Source organism: Engraulis encrasicolus, chromosome 4 (assembly GCF_034702125.1).
Source record: "Engraulis encrasicolus isolate BLACKSEA-1 chromosome 4, IST_EnEncr_1.0, whole genome shotgun sequence".
Lineage (NCBI taxonomy): Eukaryota > Metazoa > Chordata > Actinopteri > Clupeiformes > Engraulidae > Engraulis > Engraulis encrasicolus.
The window spans coordinates 56,224,069-56,243,560 of NC_085860.1; the positions used below are offsets into that span (position 1 = coordinate 56,224,069).

At 44.5% G+C, this 19,492-nt stretch overlaps 1 protein-coding gene across 1 annotated transcript in view; it reads left to right on the top strand.

The window, feature by feature from the left end:
* Positions 1–19,492, top strand: part of tbc1d2b (TBC1 domain family, member 2B) — a 57,372-nt gene that overhangs the window by 27,769 nt on the left and 10,111 nt on the right. The window contains exons 4-8 of the mRNA XM_063197907.1: positions 9,366–9,634; positions 10,198–10,466; positions 15,713–16,066; positions 16,720–16,884; positions 18,466–18,576. Of these exons, the coding sequence (XP_063053977.1) occupies positions 9,366–9,634; positions 10,198–10,466; positions 15,713–16,066; positions 16,720–16,884; positions 18,466–18,576 (1,168 nt within the window). The remainder of the gene's footprint in view (positions 1–9,365; positions 9,635–10,197; positions 10,467–15,712; positions 16,067–16,719; positions 16,885–18,465; positions 18,577–19,492) is intronic.

The window sequence follows — 19,492 nt, forward strand, 5'->3', positions numbered from 1 at the left end:
CTTTTTCAAAGTTCTGTTACCCTTCAGTGCAGAAAACATGAAAACATGCACATTTCCTGGGATGTGCACAATCTTCACCTTCAACTACACTGCCATAACAGCCATGTTTGAAGGGGTGAGCCGCTTTTATTGTGGAACAACTCTGTTGTTATTATACATATTATACATTCACATTCTTACATATTACTTTTTCACATTCTTTATCTTAACTATCTTTATTTTTATTTTCCCCTCCCTGACTATTCCTGTGTTATTTGTGTCTTGAAATGTCCATGTGGGCATTTGTGTATTTGTGTATTTATGTAAGCTACTGGATACCTGAATTTCCCCCTGGGGATTAATAAAGTTACTCTACTCTACTCTACTACTACTATACATTGCCTTTTATCGTTGCCACAGCCAAAGTGGACGAAATGGAAACAATTAGGTCAGGGGTGTTAAACTCATTTCAATTCAAGGGCCACGGAAAGTCAATTAGATCTTAAATCGACTGGACAAGTAAGCAAAATTGCTAAATATTGCGAGTTTCTGTTTCATTTTGTTATTGCATTACTAGCCAATTGTGGTTGAGGCCAGCAGGTATGTCATGAGCTTTGACTGTAGATGGTGAACGGCAAGGCACATTTGTTCTCAAGTATTGAAAAACTTAAGCTAGCAAACACCTCCAGCACCCTTTGTAATGGGCTAGAGATTAACATACAAGTTTTACAAGTTTATTTCTTTAAAGAGGGACTGCCTATATTACCAGCATTTAAACAAAAATGCTAAATACACAAGATTGTAGCCATGAGGCTAATTTCCATCTTTTGTCCCTTGACAGGTTTGATGTTCCTTAAAAAAACAAGGTTACTTGTGTTACATTGTGAAAACGCATGTGTCTGAACCATTAGCTGAGTAGTAGGGTACAGTAAGATTTATTAATCCATTTAAAACATTTATTAATTTATTAAACATTTATTAATTTGGTGGATTAGAAGTGTGTCGGTTTGGGCGAGGGTTGTTTTATGAGAGCAGGTGTGATGTTCTACTGTAGTCATGATGTGGCAGAGTTTAGAATATCCAGGTCCTACTTCCTCTTTTGGTATCTGCTGTTAACCCAGGTGTCCAATTACGGCATCCTGTTTTGAAATCTTCTCCTTTTTTTAATTCTTGTTTTTTCGGCTCTTTCTCTGTTGCTGTCTTTTTACTCTTTTATTCTCCACTGTCTTTCTTATTTGATGCTCCATTCTGTGTGCTGCAGCCGTGTTGTAATTATGCACTCTGCTTTTTTATCTTTGCAAAAGTTATAAGATGGGCTTCATGCCCGCTGCAGCCTTCTGATGCTTGCACACTCATCCAACAAGCATGCGGTAAAAATGGGGTAACATTAGCTGTTGGCCTTGTGGTGTATTAACAATGTAACTTACTGTAGCGTACAGTACAGTACAGTACATCCAGTGTAGCCTGGGCTGTAAAAAAAGTAAAACCATGTGGTCACTCACTGCATGATGGGGCACTGAAAAATAATGTTGACACTTCCTGATACCCATGCCAGCAGCACAGCCACAGGCCAGACAGGGGTTGGTCTGCAGTGTGGCATGTTACGGCAATAAGGGACGCCTTTTTCAGTGTGGCATGTTACGGCAATAAGGGACGCCTTTTCAGACATGACTCTGTGAAGTCTTCAGTCAGTCACACAGTACGTCGTACATCACAACAGCTTATTGTCTACATCAGGGCTTGACACTAACTTTTCCGCTTGCCTGCCATGTGGCTAGTGGTTTTCCTGAGTAACTAGCCATCCAGCTATTCTACTAGCCACAAATGTGATATTGTTTTTTTCTTTATCATGACGCTGTTCATCTAACCTCAGAAGATGAGGTGTTAAAGCAATCAGATGAGTGCATAGCTTTCTAAATGGCAATAAATCAAACAAATAATAACTGAGGAACTGAGCTTTTTCTTGAACGTAAATAGAAACAATTGATACACAAGGCGTAAAATGCAGAATAAATGCTATTCTGATGTGTCATACCGTTGAATAAGGTACCTGCCACATTGGCTAGTGGCACTGTAATTTTTACTAGCCACAGCCAAGTTTTACCAGCATTTGGCCGGTTGACAGGTGCCAGTGTCAAGCCCTGGTCTACATGTGTTAGTTATTCATGTAGCAATAGCCACTTATTTTTTGCTCATATGATGCGACTTCTATGAGCTCTCCAAGGTGTGATTGAGTGGGTGACCAATGGAGATTGGCCTTGCATGGTCCTCTCAAGGAAACACGGTACCCGTGGCCCAGTGGTTAAGGAGATGGGCTTCAGATCAGAGGGTTGCAGGTTCAAATCCCACCCTTCCACTCCCTATCTCACTCCATGGCTGAGGTGCCCTTGAGCAAGGCACCTAACCCCACACTGCTCCAGGGACTGTAACCAATACCCTGTACCAAGGCACCTAACCCCACACTGCTCCAGGGACTGTAACCAATACCCTGTGCTTCAAATAAGCAAAATATGTAAGTCGCTTTGGATAAAAGCATCAGCTCAGAGTAATTCTAATAACACATCACCAGTGGCTACTACTCTATATGCAAGATGACATGCACTCAGATGATATTTAACTCCTCCTGACTGATTTTAATGGACTCCTATATTGCTGATTGCAGCTTTTCATACTTAGTAAACTGGGGCTGTGTATTGTGAACTGATGGTTAGCATTGAGAGATGGGTTAACATGATTTCACAACACCTTAACACTCCTCAAGATGGGTTAACATGATTTCACAACACCTTAACACTCCTCACACCTCTGACTTCCTCTTGACCTCCTCACAGGAAGTCCTTGTCCACCGGCTGCATCAACGAGAACAGGCCTCTCTCTCTCTCTCCATCTCTCTCTCTCTCTCTCTCTCTCTCTCTCTCTCTCTCTCTCTCTCTCTCTCTCTCTCTCTCTCTCTCTCTCTCTCTCTCCTCCTCTCTCTCTCTCTCTCTCTCTCTCTCTCTCCTTCTCTCTCTCCATCTCTCTCTCTCTCTCTCTCCATCTCTCTCTCTCTCTCTCTCTCTCTCTCTCTCTCTCTCTCTCTCTCTCTCTCTCTCTCTCTCTCTCTCTCTCTCTCTCTCTCCATCTCTCTCTCTCTCTCTCTCTCCATCTCTCTCTCTCTCTCTCTCTCTCTCTCTCTCCATCTCTCTCTCTCTCTCTCTCTCTCTCTCTCTCTCTCTCTCTCTCTCTCTGCGTCTGCGCGGTGTGGGTGGAGCTTGTGTGTGTGTGTGTGAGAGCGAGTGCTGAGAGCGGCCGCTGTGCCAGGGTCTCTGATCCTTTTCTATCTTTTCTATTTTTCTTTCTTTGCCATGTTTACTACTTTACTTACGCGTTGAGTGGTGTTGTTTAGTGGTTCGTGGGTTTCGCGGTTTTGTGGAGTGATTTCTCGCACCGGGGCGCCCTGCCGTACAGGCAGGATGGCGGCCTCAGGTAGAGAAGTGTTTGAATCTCTGACTCGGCGCCATGGGGTCAAGATTAACTCCAGCGCAAGTGTTCATGATTGCAGTTTAGCAGTGGGAGAGGTGGTTGGTCACGATAAAATACTCTCTGCCGCTCGGATGAATAGTGCGGTAGTTTTGTTTTTGGAAACTGTGGAGCTCGCAAACTCCATTGTGGAGAAGGGTGTGGTTATCAATGACATATTCACCTCTGTTTTCCCCTTATCGACACCATCAAAAAAAGTGATCATATCTAATGTGCCCCCCTTTGTCAAAGATGAGTTTCTCACAAAAACTCTGTCCCGTTACGGAAAGTTAATTTCGCCCATTAGGAAGATCGCAATTTCCACTAACTCCGCACAATTGAAACATGTCGTGTCCTTCAGACGTTTTGTCTATATGACGTTAAACAATAGTCGTGAGGATCTTGACTTGACGCTGAATGTGACTGTGGATGGATTCGTCTATCCTATTTATGTCTCGTCTAGCGTGATGAAGTGTTTTGGATGCGGTCAAAATGGTCATTTAGTGAGGGTATGTCCTGAAAGAAGAGATGATTCCACTACCGGAGGTGTGGGGAGGGAGGGTGCCCCTTCTGAGGAGGCAGAGGGGAATCCTACTGCCTCGAATGCTTCTACTGCCGCTAATACTAACACGGAGAGGGGTCATGAAAATGGGGAAGGTACGGTGCCACCGCCGGAGGCCTCCCCTCCTCAAAGCTCACCCGCGGGTTTGGTTGAGGAGGGCAGTGCTCCGACGGAGCCAGCACAAAGCACAGTTGCACCAGCTGATTGCGTGGCTGAGGATAAGGGGGATAAGTCGGATGACAATGATGCTGAGGACGAAGGTTCTCAAATGGAAGCAGAGGAAGTATCCCCAATTTTTAAAGTGCCTAAAAATAGACAGAAGAGGAGGCGGAGCCCACCTCTAAATGAAATAAAAAATAAAACGGCCAAGGTGACCAGTAAATCTGCAAAATTAAGAAGTGCAGCCAGGGAAGTTGAAACGGAAACAGAAAGCGAATTTGACTCGGACTGCAGCATTAACTGTAGTATTCCCACGAGTGGTTTTACTTCCCAAGTGTACACTGTAGAAGACGTGAAAAACTTCCTAGCCCGAACTAAGCATGCTAAAAACGTCCAAATTGAACAGTATTTTCCGGATGTTGAGCAGTTTTTGACCAAAGCAAAATTGTTCATAGCAGATGGTCTGGTTAACAGACGAGAATATCACCGGTTGCGCAAGATTATTACAAAGGTGCATAATCAGCTGTATGGCACTGATGAAGATGGAAACGAGCCTATTTGAAAACATTATGTTTATGTTTCTTTTCCTTTTAATTTTGCTCTTCATGGGTGAGGTTCGCATTGCTTCCTTGAATGTGAACGGGGCAAGAGACCCACTTAAAAGAGCAGAGCTTTATGAACTGTTAAAGGTGAAGCGCCTCGACGTCGCTCTCCTGCAAGAGACGCATAGTGACTTGGTTAACGCTGCAGAATGGGGTTTAGAATGGGCCGGGCTCTCTCTGCTAAGTCATAATACTTCTGTTAGCGGTGGTGTTGCTATATTATTTGCAAATAATTTTATGCCAATTTCCTATGAGTTGTTGGAAGTAATTCCAGGAAGACTACTTAAAGTTAGAGCACTTTTTGAGAATCATGTGTTAAATATAATTTGTGTATATGCTCCTACTAACGCGTCAGAGAGGGTGGGTTTTCTGAGTCAGTTATCCACCCTGATAGCTGGGTGTAGCAGTGATGAATATCTTTTTGTTGGTGGGGACTACAATTGTACAGAAAGTGATATTGACAGAAACCATTCAGAACCACACATGCTGTCACGTAGAACACTTATTCAATGCATTCACACACATGATTTAAGTGATGTATGGCGAACCATTCACAGAGAACAAAGGCAGTATACCTGGACACATACTCATAGCAACATGATTTCCATGGTTAGGCTTGATAGATTTTATTGTTACAAACATCATTTGAATATTTTTAGAAATTGTGTAATCGTTCCTGTGGGGTTTTCTGACCATTGGCTATTGTATTGTAGTGTCACTTTGAAAGATGTCAAGCCTAAAAGTGCTTATTGGCACTTTAATTCATCCCTCGTCCATGACAAACATTTCAAGGAGGTTTTTAAAACTTTTTGGGCAGATTTTAAGGGAAGCAAGAGTTCTTTTGTCTCATTACAACAATGGTGGGATGTTGGTAAAATACAAATTCAGCAACTTTGTAAACAGTACACTCAAAACATCACAAGAGACAGAGCCCAGTCTATAGATATTTTGGAGAAGGAACTAAAAGAAATTCAGATGCTGGCTTTCTCTACTGGGAATGAAGATGAAATTAATGATCTGGCTAAAAAAGAAGAATGCGTTAACTGAGCTGCTGGGAATTAGTGCCAAGGGTGCTTTGGTCCGTTCAAGGTTTCGGGGTGTAGAGCAGATGGATGTCCCGTCTAAATACTTTTTTAGTCTAGAAAAGAAAAATGGCCAGAAAAGATTTATTCATGCATTAAAATCTCAATCTGGAGCTCTATTGACAGATGATGTTGAAATTCGCAAAAGAGCTACACAATTCTACCAAGATCTATACAGGAGTGAACTCAAGGATGGGGGGTCTGATGGCCTTTTTCTGAGTAATTTGCCTCAGGTTGCAGTCGAGTCCATTCCCGAGCTTGATGCCGTCCTGACACTTGGGGAGCTTGAGAAAGCTCTTCAGGGGATGGAATGCGGAAAGGCTCCTGGCCTGGATGGCATCCCAGTTGACTTTTATAAGTGCTTTCTGGTCGGAGATAGGAGAGGATCTGCTTGCTGTGCTCAGTGATAGTGTCACTAGGGGGCGCTTACCGGTGAGCTGTCGCGCCGGGCGGTCCTCACACTTCTCCCTAAAAAAGGTGACCTCACCGATATCCGCTGCTGGAGGCCTGTGTCACTCCTGTGTAGTGATTTTAAATTATTGTCTAAAGTTTTGGCCAGTAGACTGTCCAAAGTAATGGACCAGGTTATCCATCCGGACCAAAGTTACTGCGTTCCCGGTAGATCAATATTTGACAATGTATCATTAATCCGTGACATGATACATGTTTCTAAACATTTGGGGATCGACCTGGGGTTGGTGTCTTTAGATCAGACTAAGGCCTTTGATCTCGTGGAGTTTAAGTACCTATGGGACACGTTACTTGCTTTTGGATTCAGCGAAAGCTTTGTAAACATGATCAGGGTTCTGTACAATGATGTGGAGAGTATACTGAAAATTAATGGTGGTTTAAGTGCTCCCTTCAAGGTTGGTAGGGGGATACGCCAGGGTTGCTCACTGTCTGGTATGCTGTATTCCTTAGCAATAGAGCCTCTTTTAAATAAGCTAAGGGGGGCATTAAGTGGTGTGGTTTTACCTGAGTTCATTAACCCCATACGGCTGTCTGCCTACGCTGATGACTTGGTTTTGATGGTTGAGAGGGGACAGGGACATAGAGGTGACCATTAAAATTCTCAAGGATTTTAATACTGTTTCCTCGGCCAGAGTTAATTGGGCCAAAAGTGAGGCTCTATTGCTGGGTCAATGGGCAGATGGGGCTCCAACACTCCCAGATGGGTTATGTTGGAAAAAAGATGGTTTTAAATATTTGGGTGTCTTCTTGGGGAATGACATTGTTATGCAGAAAAACTGGGAGGGGATGGCTGAAAGTGTGAATGGGCGTCTGGAGAAATGGAAATGGTTATTGCCAAAGATGTCTTACAGGGGACGGGTCCTCATCATAAATAACTTGGTGGCATCATCCTTGTTGGCACCGTCTGGCCTGTGTGGACCCTCCACCTGATCTCTTAAACAAATTGCAATCTGTAGTTGTAAATTTCTTTTGGGATAACTACCACTGGGTACCACAACCTATTTTGTTTCTACCAAAAGATGAGGGTGGGCATGGTCTCATTAATTTTCATAGTAGGACTGCAGCGTTCAGATTGCAATTTGTGAAAAAGCTCCTGACTGGGCCTACTGTTGTGGCTTGGAAACTTCTCAGCTGTACTGTTTTAAGAACTTGTGCAGGGTTGGGGCTAGATAAGTCACTGTTTTTAACTGTGCCGCAGAGGGTTGACTGTTCTAAAATGCCTCCATTTTATCGTACCACTCTAAAAATATGGGGCTTGTTCCACATACAAGGGCAGAAGCAAACCAACTCCTTACACTGGCTGCTACAACAGCCGGTGGTGGGGGGTGCGAGGATGGACGTATCCTTATCGGACTTTCCCACTTTTCAGAGGAGGCTCCTCGATTCCAAGATTGTGACTTTGAAGGATGTAGTTATCCGGGCAGGAGCTGAGTTCAAAGATGTGAGGAGCTTTGCGGACTCTATGGGACTGAGATGCACGCGTGTGGCCTCAAAGCTACTGGATAAGTGGCGCACTAGCTGCACTGCAGAAGAGTCAAAGCTACTCAAGGACTACAGTGCAGGAGTGGCTCATCCAGATGAATTTGATGAGTTTCCTGACTTAAGTCTTTCGCCCATACTTGACGAGAGTAGTGGGTCATGCTCTAAGCCTAACCTACCTGGCCTTACTTTGAGTGGTGCGTCGGGGAAACAGTTGTACAATGCGTGTGTTAAGGTTTTAAACAAAAAATGTCTCGCAAGTAGAGTTGACACACCCTGGCGCAATGTTCTAAAGTTAAGTGTCAATGTAAAGCCTGAGTGGAGAGCACTTTATAAACCACCATTACCTAAGAAACTGGGTGATTTGCAGTGGAGAATTCTTCATGGGGCTATTGCTGTGAATACTTTTGTCTCTGTTTTAAATCCAACTGTTGGCCAGGAGTGTCCCTTCTGTTACCAGAGGGAGTCAGTATTTCATGCTTTTTTACAATGTACACGATTGCGACCACTGTTTGCTAGCTTGGAGCAGTTTTTCGATCATTGCAATGAAGAATTCTCTGCAGAGACCTTTATTCTTGGGTTTAGGTATGTAAAGCGTAAACAAAATGTATGCCGACTGATCAATTTCATTCTGGGTGAAGCCAAGATGGCAATTTATGTTACCCAGGAGGAACAGAGTGGAGGAAATACCTGGAACTGAGCTTTCAGATGTATTTCCTTCACTGGTTAAGTCAAGGGTCCTTGTTGATTTTCGTTTTTTTAAACTCATGAATGATTTGGAAACATTTGAAGCAAGGTGGTGTTACAAAAATGCTTTGTGCTCTGTACTGAATGAGGAACTGCACTTCAGCTATTTCCTGTAGATTAATCTATTTGCTGATTATATGTATTGCTTGACCCTGGCTATCTGCCATGGGGTGATTGTAAAACAACCTTATTGTGAATAAAGAACTTTTTAAAATCTCAATCTCTCTCTCCATCTCTCTCTCTCTCTCTCTCCATCTCTCTCTCTCTCTCTCTCTCTCTCTCTCTCTCTCTCTCTCTCTCTCCATCTCTCTCTCTCTCTCTCTCTCTCTCTCTCCATCTCTCTCTCTCTCTTTCTCTCTCTCTCTCTCTCTCTCTCTCTCTCTCTTTCTCTCTCTCTCTCTCTCTCTCTCTCGCTCTCTCTCCCTCTCTCTCTTTCGCTCTCTCTCTCTCTCTCTCTCTCTCTCTCTCTCTCTCTCTCTCTCTCTCTCTCTCTCTCTCTCTCTCTCTCTATCGTTCTCACTCTGTGCATACATGTAGTTAATTTATGATTTGATGTTTGCAGCATCAGCAAGTCAGTGAGAACAGGCACTTATCTCTCTCTGTCTCTCTGTATCTCTCTGTCTATCTCTCTCTCTCTCTCTCTCTCTCTCCCTCTCCGTGTCCCTCTCTCTGTCTCTGTCTCTGTCTCTCTCTCTCTCTCTCTCTCTCTCTCTCTCTCTCTCTCTGCCGTGATGTTCCCACAGTAGGTGTTCATGTTTTCCCCATTTGCTCTCCTCCGTCCGTCAGGAACTCCATGTCCCACCTGCGGCAGCGCGGCGGTGAGAACAGGCGGAGCGTCTTCTACACGGCCTCCCAACAGCAGGCCACCGCCACCGGCGCCAGCAGCATCGGCTCCTCCGGCAGCGCTGAGGACTGGGAGATGCTGGACCACCCGACCCACCCAGCAGCCAAGGAGCACCACGGAGGCGGAGCCGGACCACCCAGCAGCACAGAGCCGTCGCGGAGGGACAGCCCCTCCTCGCACTTCCACAGACGTGAGGACCCCCAGCGCAGCTGTATGTTGTTGCTCTAAGTGTGTGTGCGTGTGCGTGTGCGTGTGCGCGCGTGTGTGTTTGCGCGCGTATGTGTGTGCGTGTGTGCGTGCGTGTGTGCGCGCGTGCGTGTGAGCGTGCGTGCGTGCCTGCGTGCGTGCCTGCGTGCGTGCGTGTGCACATTTGTGTGTGTATGTCTATGTTTATGCGATGAGTTGCAGGACTTCAATCAATATTAGCATGTACTCCACCTCCATCTCTCGCTGACACCCAATTCTATGCACTTACGTCAAGTCAGCTTTTATTGTCACTTTTTTCATATGCACAAGTCATACAAGGAAAATTAAACATTTATTAATTATTACATTTCTCTCTCTATACCATGCCAAGACATGGACATACACAGGACTGGCATTTTACAGACTGACAAAGTGCAAGACAGGACAGGCAACTTAACTTAACTTAACTTAACTTAACTTAACTTAACTTAACTTAACTTAACTTAACTTAACTTCTCTCCCCCATGATCTGACAGTCTGTCCCTCACTTCCTGTTTCTCCTTCTTCCCCCCTCCCCTGCCCACAAAGATTCCATCGGCTCGGCGTTCACGTTTGACTTCCGGAGCACGGGGGGTCGTATGAAGCGTCCCTTCCTGCGGGACGGGCTGCTGGGCTCAGTGCGAGGCAGCTCCGGGTCCGGCCGCAGCGGCAGTGCCGACCTGTCGCCCTCACAGGTGGAGTGCAACGGCAGCAAGCAGAGCTCGGAGCTGCAGTTACGCCTCCAGAGCCAGCAGGAGGAGCTGTCCAGGATGCAGGAGGAGCAGACGCGGCTCCGGGAGGAGCTCGCTGGCCAGAAGGTAAATAATCAACATGGCCGAAGGAAGGGGCGCCATAGATATGCAGCTCACTTGCAGATGTGTCAACCCCCGGGATCAGCAAACAGTTGATTGTAAGGACTGTTACTAATGTCATATGGTGGTGTGCAAGGCCATCCGAGTAATAGAACTTCCAGCACCTTCAGGGGCACTGTGACTCAGTGGGCTAAGGAGCCGTACCATAAATCTGGGGACCCGCGTTCCAGTCCGACCCGAAATTATGTGCCGATCCTTCCCTATCTCTCTTTACCAAGTTTTTCATGTCAGTCTGTCATAAGAAAGGCAATAAGCCCAACAATGTTTCAAAGTAATACATTTTGCAGGATACATTTTGGAAATGAACTACAGAAATGACACACTGGGTTTTAAACAGGTACTTTGTTTACTAAATATAGCAAAGAAAGGGAAGACCACATTGCCCTACAATGGCAAAGTGCAGTAGCTACACCAACGTTGGCACTTATGACTTCAAAGTTTTATCATCAGGTTGGATATTGTAGTTACTGCAAATTTGGCATAGCAATACATCTGAAGCGGGAAACATTTGGACCATTATTCTTTGTCACATCATTTATGTGTTATGAAGACAATTTTCAGTATGAGAACTCAATTTTGGCAAAATCTGTAGTAATTTTGTACAGCAGTACAGTGCTCTTCACTGAGGCGAGGTGGTGGGGTGCTATGCCATGCTAGCCAAGAGGTGTAGTTCACTGGTCTGACAGTTGCTTTCAATCTTAGGGGAGAGATGGGCAATAAATAGGCCACTATCTCTCTCAGCATGGCTTTTAAAATGTCTGTTCTCAGTGCCAAACTGACAGCCTCACATCACCTGTCTACTGGATGTGTGTGCGTGTGTGTGTGTGTGTGTGTGTGTGTGTGTGTGTGTGTGTGTGTGTGTGTGTGTGTGTGTGTGTGTGTGTGTGTGTGTGTGTGTGTGTGTGTGTGTGTGTGTGTGTGTGTGTGTGTGTGTGTGCGTGTGCGTGTGTGTTTATGAGTGTTTATGACTAACTGATATTTGTCACGGTGAGTTCCTTCCTTCCTCATAACACACATGTGTGTGTACTTTGTGTAAGTGTGTACTGTGTTTGTGATTGTGTAGATATCTGCTGCAGGATTTTGGTTGCCTATTAAGTTCACCCACTCCTAACTTGTGGCATGTGTATGTCGGGGTAAAAGGAAGAGGTTACAGAAGCAATGGCAGACATTATGTACGTGTATATCTCTACATAGTTCTTACTGTATACTGGTTCATAGCACACAACCTTGCCCTACAATGTTTTCTCTTTTGTCTTTTGTGTCATTTCAGCCTAGTGGTTAGTCTTCACAGGTAACGTGGTCTATGTTCACTCCATCACCTGACAAGCTGTAGATTCCTTTTCCTCAATGCCAAATAATCAAACAGTAACTCCTCAGTAACTAAGCAGTATTAAACATGTAATCCTTTTCTATACAATACCTTATACAATAAGGATTTATAACACACATATTGACTTTTTTATTGTAGAGTAGAGTATGTGTGTTTCTCTCCTGTGTGTGACTTTGACTTGTATGGAGAGGCGTTATTGTTTTGTGGTGTGTGTTGAAAACACTTATGGCTCACTAATCTTCTACCAAACTCACCACTTTCACACTCAAGAAAACACAAGCAAACAAAATACCAATATGCATTTGATGCCTTGTGCTATTTTGGCCGTCAAATTACTGATGTCCACTGCCGGAAAGTGCAATAGAACTGGCAATCAAGTCGAGGTTCTGAAGCACAGACTCGAGGCAATTTGGTTCAGACTGAGTTTAACAAGTACCGTAAATGTTCTTGTGTTGTCCCCAACTGTTGCAATGGAATCTGTTTACAACGGAGTTTAGGAGAACTGCCATTGCTCAGGTTTATTGACTAATGATTTTCAGTAGAAAGCAGCATGAACAGCTTTCTTATCATTTACAATGGATTCATTAGTCATGTGTTTTCTTGGAGATATCAGTTGAGAGGAAATTAAGTAGATGAAAGTATTAACTGAATATAGATAATGTTTTAGTCCTGAATCAGGTATAGTTCCGGTCCTGAGCATAGATATAATTACGCAAACTAAAAGTGTATTTGTGCATATCCTGATGTATAGTTCCTTAAAGGCACTATCCAGAGTGAAATGTTTTGCAGGTCTGTTTTTGCCTCATACCTGATTGATGTGATCCTGAAGTCAACTAATCCTTTATACTCCCAATCATCCAAAAAACTGTCCTTTGATGCATTTCAGTCTGAGTAATCTCTTTAACGCTTGTTGTTAAAACACTTTTATTCTGTCATTCTATTTTATTCTTACTTTATCCCCCATCCCATTGAGAAAGATTCGAATCTCTTCCAGCCTACTGCAGGATGGAGTATCTTTTCTGTCAATACCTATCCTGGGCTTACAGCACCTCCTCTGGTGCCCTGAAAGAGTATCCCTTGACCTGCTGCTCTTGATTTAATAGCTCTTGAATTGGCTTGAATTGGTGTAATTACATTTGCAAATTACGTTTGGTTTGTCTGCAGCCAGTTACGTACATTTGGTTTTTATGGCCAATTCTGGGATGAATGAAACGCAATGAATTCAGATCTTATTTCAGCCATTGCTCTGTAATTTTTTGTCTACACACTGGGAAAGGGCTTTGACTTGGCCCTTTTTCTCTAAAGCAGATTAGAAAATAGCTGTTTGGAAAGTCCCCCCAGGGTGTTGGAGGAATACGGGCATCTCCTCGATTGCATCATCCAGACCTATACTGTCAGTGAGAAAGAAATTGCATTGCTGGGGTTACAAATAAAGTAGATGGTGTGGGAAAGACTGACAGTGTATGGAAACAGTGCTTTAAACTTTTTAGTGATGAGAATAAGCAAGATAGTGAGGTATTTCTTCCTACTTCTTCCATTTACTTTTATTGGACGTACACCCAACACTTCAACTACTTCAGTTGTCTTTCTTGTTGTCTGGCCCAGGGGCCCATCAGAGCATTTTACAAACATAGTCTTGTAGCTCCTTATTCAAAACACTGGGAGAACTGAACATATAAAATAAGAGGTATACAGTGACCTTGTGTTCCATCGAAGGTTTAATGACTGGCTTTCCCCAAGTAGAAAGTGAAAAGTCTCAACTCAACTCAGCACACAATTGGTTAAAATTTGACAAGATTTCCTGATTGACTTTACCTCCCTTCCTCCCTCGCTTCCTTCCATTCCTTCCTTCCTTCCTTCCTGTGTTTTCCTCCAAGTCCCTGCTGATGCCCGAGGCCTTACTTCAGTACCTAAGCAGGCATGATTGCATTATTATGTCATCCAAGACACTTGTGTGTGAGTGGATGCCTCCCATGCGAACACCGTGAGGGAGAGAGAGAGAGAGAGACCAACCCTGAGATCACCAAGATCAGCTGAGCTGGCTGCCTCGCTCACCCTCCAACACGTCCCAAATAATCTTAAACTCTTTGTAAATATTTACTTTCTAACACTCCTGACAGAAAGTAACAGACTTTTACCCATCAATACACATATCCCTCTCTCCAACCCCCTGATTGAATTATAATCAGCAATAATCAATCAGTGTTAACACCTAATCAGAGGGGAGGGCAGGGTGGACAGCAGTAGAGGGAGCGGTCTCGGTCTCAGGTGTCAGCAGTAGCAATCCTTTGTAGAGAGTTACTTGTGCACAATCCCTGAACAGTGCTGAACACATTATTGTAGATAATGTGTCAAGCCTGTGTTTGTTAGTGAATCTGAGGAAGACCGAGAGGTCGAAACGTCATTGCCAATGAATGGATGAATAAAAAGAAGAAAAAATAACTTAAAGAAGAAAAAATCCAAAGTGTGCGAACCTTTTTTCCAAAAAAAGCAGTGGCGATCCTACAATGACTGGCGCCCAGGGCGACGCCCCCTACAGCAACCCCCATCCCCAAACGCGTCCCTGCCCCCGATGAAAAAACAACAGTGCGTAAGCAGCAATAAAACACTTATAACTGCTGTGAAAAATGCTAATGCGACGATATTATTGCATTAGTGTGGTAATAGCATGAATAGAACATGTCAATAACGCTAAATGGTGATTTCCTTGATGCCTTTGGGGGCCGGAGTTTCGGAGTACTCTCATCCCCTCATGGTAGCTGCTAGTCGGACCGCCCCCTAGGACCGCCCCTAGGACCGCCCCCTAGGACCGCCCCTTGGTATCAGTCTCGGGGTGTCGTTGAGTCAGTACTGTACCGACCCCCTCAAGGGATCAGCTAGGACCACCTGCATATACATCAGACCTGGTTTGGTCTAGACCTGGGCTGTCTCTTCCGGTTCGTTCTTATCAGGCCTTTCAGCCAGCCCTGTAACATCCCCTTCTGTCAGTCTTGGTGCTCCTTTGAAGGATCTACCGCATGCTGTCTCTGCTGTCCCATGTCTCTGCCTCGTCTGGTCCATTTAGACATTTTTTTTGAACGTTTGATTTTTTTATTCTTTTTTTGCTCACCTTTCGACCTGGATTACCTGCGTGGCGTTGGAGATGACTAGACTCAGAGCATTTCTCTAGTGGGTCGCAACTCTTAGCCTATAATTGCTCACGGTTGTTCCTGATGCCCAAGCAGAGATGCCTGGCTTTGGAGCATTTCTCTAGCTGGTTTTGTCTCTTTTTTTCACCACCTATGGACTTAATTGTTTTGGAACCTGCACTAGAAACAAGTCTTAATTGGATGCATGTGTGTGAGATTTGATTTGGGATTTTGTCTCTCTGAGCCCTTTGTGTTCACCTCTTGGCCTCTTGGACTATCTACTATACGGTACCTGAGTACTGTAAATCGCAAACAAAAAGTCAGGGAGCACAAACGAGAAAGCTGGAGACTTGATCAAAGAAAACGTCAACAACCAAAACTGAGAGGGAGACAATATTTAAGGGAAGGCAGATATTTCACACCATTTCACTTTTTTATATTGTTGTTTTTTTTTTCGTTTGAATATTATTTATTTTATTTATTATTATTTTTTTTTAATTTTGAATTGCTATATTTTGCTTGCAATTATAAAAGTCTTCTTTAAACTTATTGGCACAAAATAAACTCCATACCTGAGCTGCTTCTGGTACCGAAGGAGAGGAGAGATGCCCGGCTCTGGTTCTGGTTCTGGCTCTGGCTCTGGTTCTGGTTCTGGTTCTGGTTCTGGTTCTGGGTTCCGCGTGCGTTGGGGTGGCTGCTGTCTAATCCTCTCCCCCCTCTGCCTCCTCTGCCAGGAGCTGGTGCGCCTCCTGCAGCAGACGCTGCGCGGCTCTCAGTGCGGCCCCGGCCCGGGCCCGGCTCCGGTGGGACACAGGCCGCCGCCACCCCCACCCCTGCCACCAGGCGGCGCTCCAGAGGCTAAAGGAGGACCTGGAGCTGGAGGAGCAGGGGCAGAGCCAGGGCCTGGGCCAGGGGCAGGGCTGAGGGGGGATGGTGCCGGAGACGCATATGCCCAGGCGGCGCAGGCCAAGGCGGAGGCGTGGCGGCAGGAGCGCGAGGGTCACATCCAGGCCCTGTGCGGACACATGGAGCGCCTGGGGCTGGAGAAGGAGAGCCTCCAGCAGGAGCTCAAGACGCTCAAGAACAAGGTACACACACACACACACACAGACATGCATCCGCACGCGCACGCACACACACACACACACACACACACAAACACACACATACAAACACACACACACACACAAGGTAGGCCCATAAAGGTCATTAATCATTGCATAATACAAAGATTTTAACATTGAAGCATCAATTTACTACGCGCACACACACACACACATACACACACTCACATACAAATACACACACACACATGCAAACACAAGGCACTGTTCTGTACTGTTCATTTGAACATTTAAGCATCAATTTACTACCCATTTATAGTGTGGATTTGGTCCTAAGCGTTCTTGGTGGATTAAGTTCTTAAGTTCTTAGTGAATTAACCCATTGTGTCCTGGAGACACATATACAGGTTTTTCAGGATTTTGAGATTTTAGCTGTTTTATTAACTATGTGGGTATGTTAGAGCTGAATGAACACATTACAATGCAAGAGGAGGATCTTGGCTTTTAAATGTAACTCATTTCATGTTTGTGTGTGCTTCAGGGGCTGAGATATTTATTAGGATTTAATAGGCAGAGGGCACCCTTTTCCAAAAAGGGCTTAGGACAAAATGGGTTAAGAAGTGGCATTATGTAAACGCAGTCCCGTTTTGCCGTTTACTGTGTTTACCAATTGGAAGGTGGGTGAGATCAACGAGCAGCTGGGCATGCTGATGGAGACCATCCAGGCTAAGGACGAGGTGATCATCAAGCTGTCCCAGTCAGGAGGTGACGACGCCGGGTCGCAGGGGGAGGCGGGCTCCCCTACTGGCTACCGGGACCAGCACGAACTCGGCAATCTGAAGGTAAGAAATTAGTAGGGAACACTTTATTTTAGGGATACATCTCTAAGCACTAATACATGCAATGTTAATGCCTGCATAAGTAACTTGTAAGGCATGTACTAAGCAAACGCTAAGGCCTACTAGGTCCTTACTAAGGTTAAATTGTTAATAAATCCCTTATTGTGCATGAACAAGACATTTGCGAATACATGCCTAACAAATGTTTGATTTTGCTTTGTACATGCCTTACAAGTTACTTATACAGGCACATTGTATGTATTAGTGCTAATAGATGTATCCCTAAAATAAAGTGTTACCGAAATGAGTTGGGAACCTATACATGGGGTTCTAATTTTTTGTTTTCCCCCTGACTGCGCGAAACTAGCTGCGCACAACTCAACTTCTGATTGTTGGAAACTGCTGGCTGTCGGTCAAAAAATTCACTCACGTGGTTGGCTGCCAGTGTCTTGCCCTTCCCTTCCTCACAATATCATGTTTACAAACACTGTGAACCCACGTATAGCCCTTTTGCCATCACCAACAAGATGATTTGCTGATTTGCAAGCAGTTAGTGCGAGACATGTGATGGAAAAGCACTCAAACACAGTTTTGCCGCACTAAGTTAATTTGCTGGAAATATATTGTTTTGGGGGAAATTGCATGGCTACAGAAGTGATGGAAATGCTATTGTTCTGAAAAAGGGGAACACGACATCACAGTGAAAATGTTGTCACCAACACATTTTCAATCCTGTGAAAATGTAATGCGCAAGCAGAGATGGAGAGAAAGAGTGATGCCTGTTGACTTCCCACTGTTCTGGAACGAGGAAGGAAATGAGGAGTTGTAGTGAAAGAAAGAACATGACTGTAGTTTCATCATCTTAGAAAGTCTTAGTGCCATGAATGACCACAGCTATGCACGGTCATGGTATTTAGAGGACGGAAGGAGGTTTTAGTGATCAGGGAGTGTCTGAGAAAACTTAAGAGCTGCCTTTTGCAGTACAATATTCAATGTGTAAATTAACCTTACTATTCTGCATTCAACATCTATGCAAAATTATGCATAAAAATAGCAATTTCCTTTCTGGGGTGTATTAAGTATCACATTGAAAGCCATAGATGTGCAGTCATGAATGATGAACGTCATCGATGGCATAGCCTTCACACTGCTCTGCTCCGAGTTGCACTGTATACGATCAGTACATCAGTGTATTATTTTTGTTTTGGTGTGCACACCTTCTCCTTTTAAATAGATGTCATAGTCCACACCAGATGTCATAGTCCTCCTCACGTAACAGTGATAGGCTAATTATTACATGTGTGATAGTGAAGATGTGTGATTGGGTGACAGTGATAGTGGCGTTTACTGTGCTGTATGTGCTGTGTCAGTTGTGCTTGTTTGTTTTGTTTTGTGTGTGGTGTTTTTTGTTTGTTTGACAGGCAGGCTGGGGTGCATTTCTTGAAACCATAGTTGCTAACTACGTTCGCTACTTTGCTGTTTGCAATGCAATTTTCCATTGACAACTACCCAAGTTGCTAACGGGCTAACAAGTACAGTTTCGAGAAATGCATCCCTGGTTTGTTTGTTTGTCGCCCCCTGCAGGACAGTCTGGAGGGCTACAAGTCCCAGAACAACTTCCTGAACAAGGAGATCCTGGAGCTGACGGTGCTGCGCAGGAACGCAGAGAGCAGAGAGAAGGCCATCGAGGCCAAGGTACAGTAAGTGTGTGTGTGTGTGTGTGTGTGTGTGTGTGTGTGTGTGTGTGTGTGTGCATAGTGTGTATGTTTTTTTTGTAGAATGTTGGGATATTGACATTATTGTATTGGGCATTCCATTTAATTGCATTGCAGAATGCATTTTATATAGGTTAAAAAAGTATGTTCTCCAAATATTTGAATGGTAAGAATTCGCTCATATTTTATAGGACCAGTCATTTCCAATAATAAAATGCAAAAGTCAAAAAATGGAGATACACCGTTTTGCAATGAAACCCTTCATTTATTATCCATATGGGTGTGTGCTTCGTCTTCTGGACCTATGCCTCTGTTTGTTAGAGTTCTTCTTTTTCTACTCTTCATTCACTCTTTAAAAAAAAAGCGAACCCCTCTTTGCAACTGCACTATTTCCTGTGCACTTTGTATTTGCTTGTGATGTCGGCTTGATTATGTCCTATTTTGAAAGTCGCTTTGGTTATAAAGCGTCTGCCAAATGCAATGTAATGTAATGTAATGTGTAGGAAGGGGCAGAGAAGAGATGTCCTGTGGGTGGGGGTGTTTGGGAGGCTGTGTGTTTGTCCGATGTGTTGACTTGGTGGTGGCGGGTTCGAGACCCGAGGGGGACGGGCTGTGCTGTTACACCGCTTCGACTCGTCGCGACCTGCCAGGTCAGTGGGGGGGGAGTAATTAATCAGTACTCTCCCCCATCCTCCTCCATGACTGAGGTACACTGAGCATGGTGCCGTCTCGTCACACTGCTCCCTTGGGGTGCAGTTTGGGTCTGTCCCCTTGCATGGGTGAGACATAAATGCAATTTAGTTGTGTGCAGTGTGCACTGTGTACTGTGGAGTCTTTCACCTAGTTCCCGGATTATCTAGTGCTAATCACGGAACCAGCTGATGCATTGGGCTACA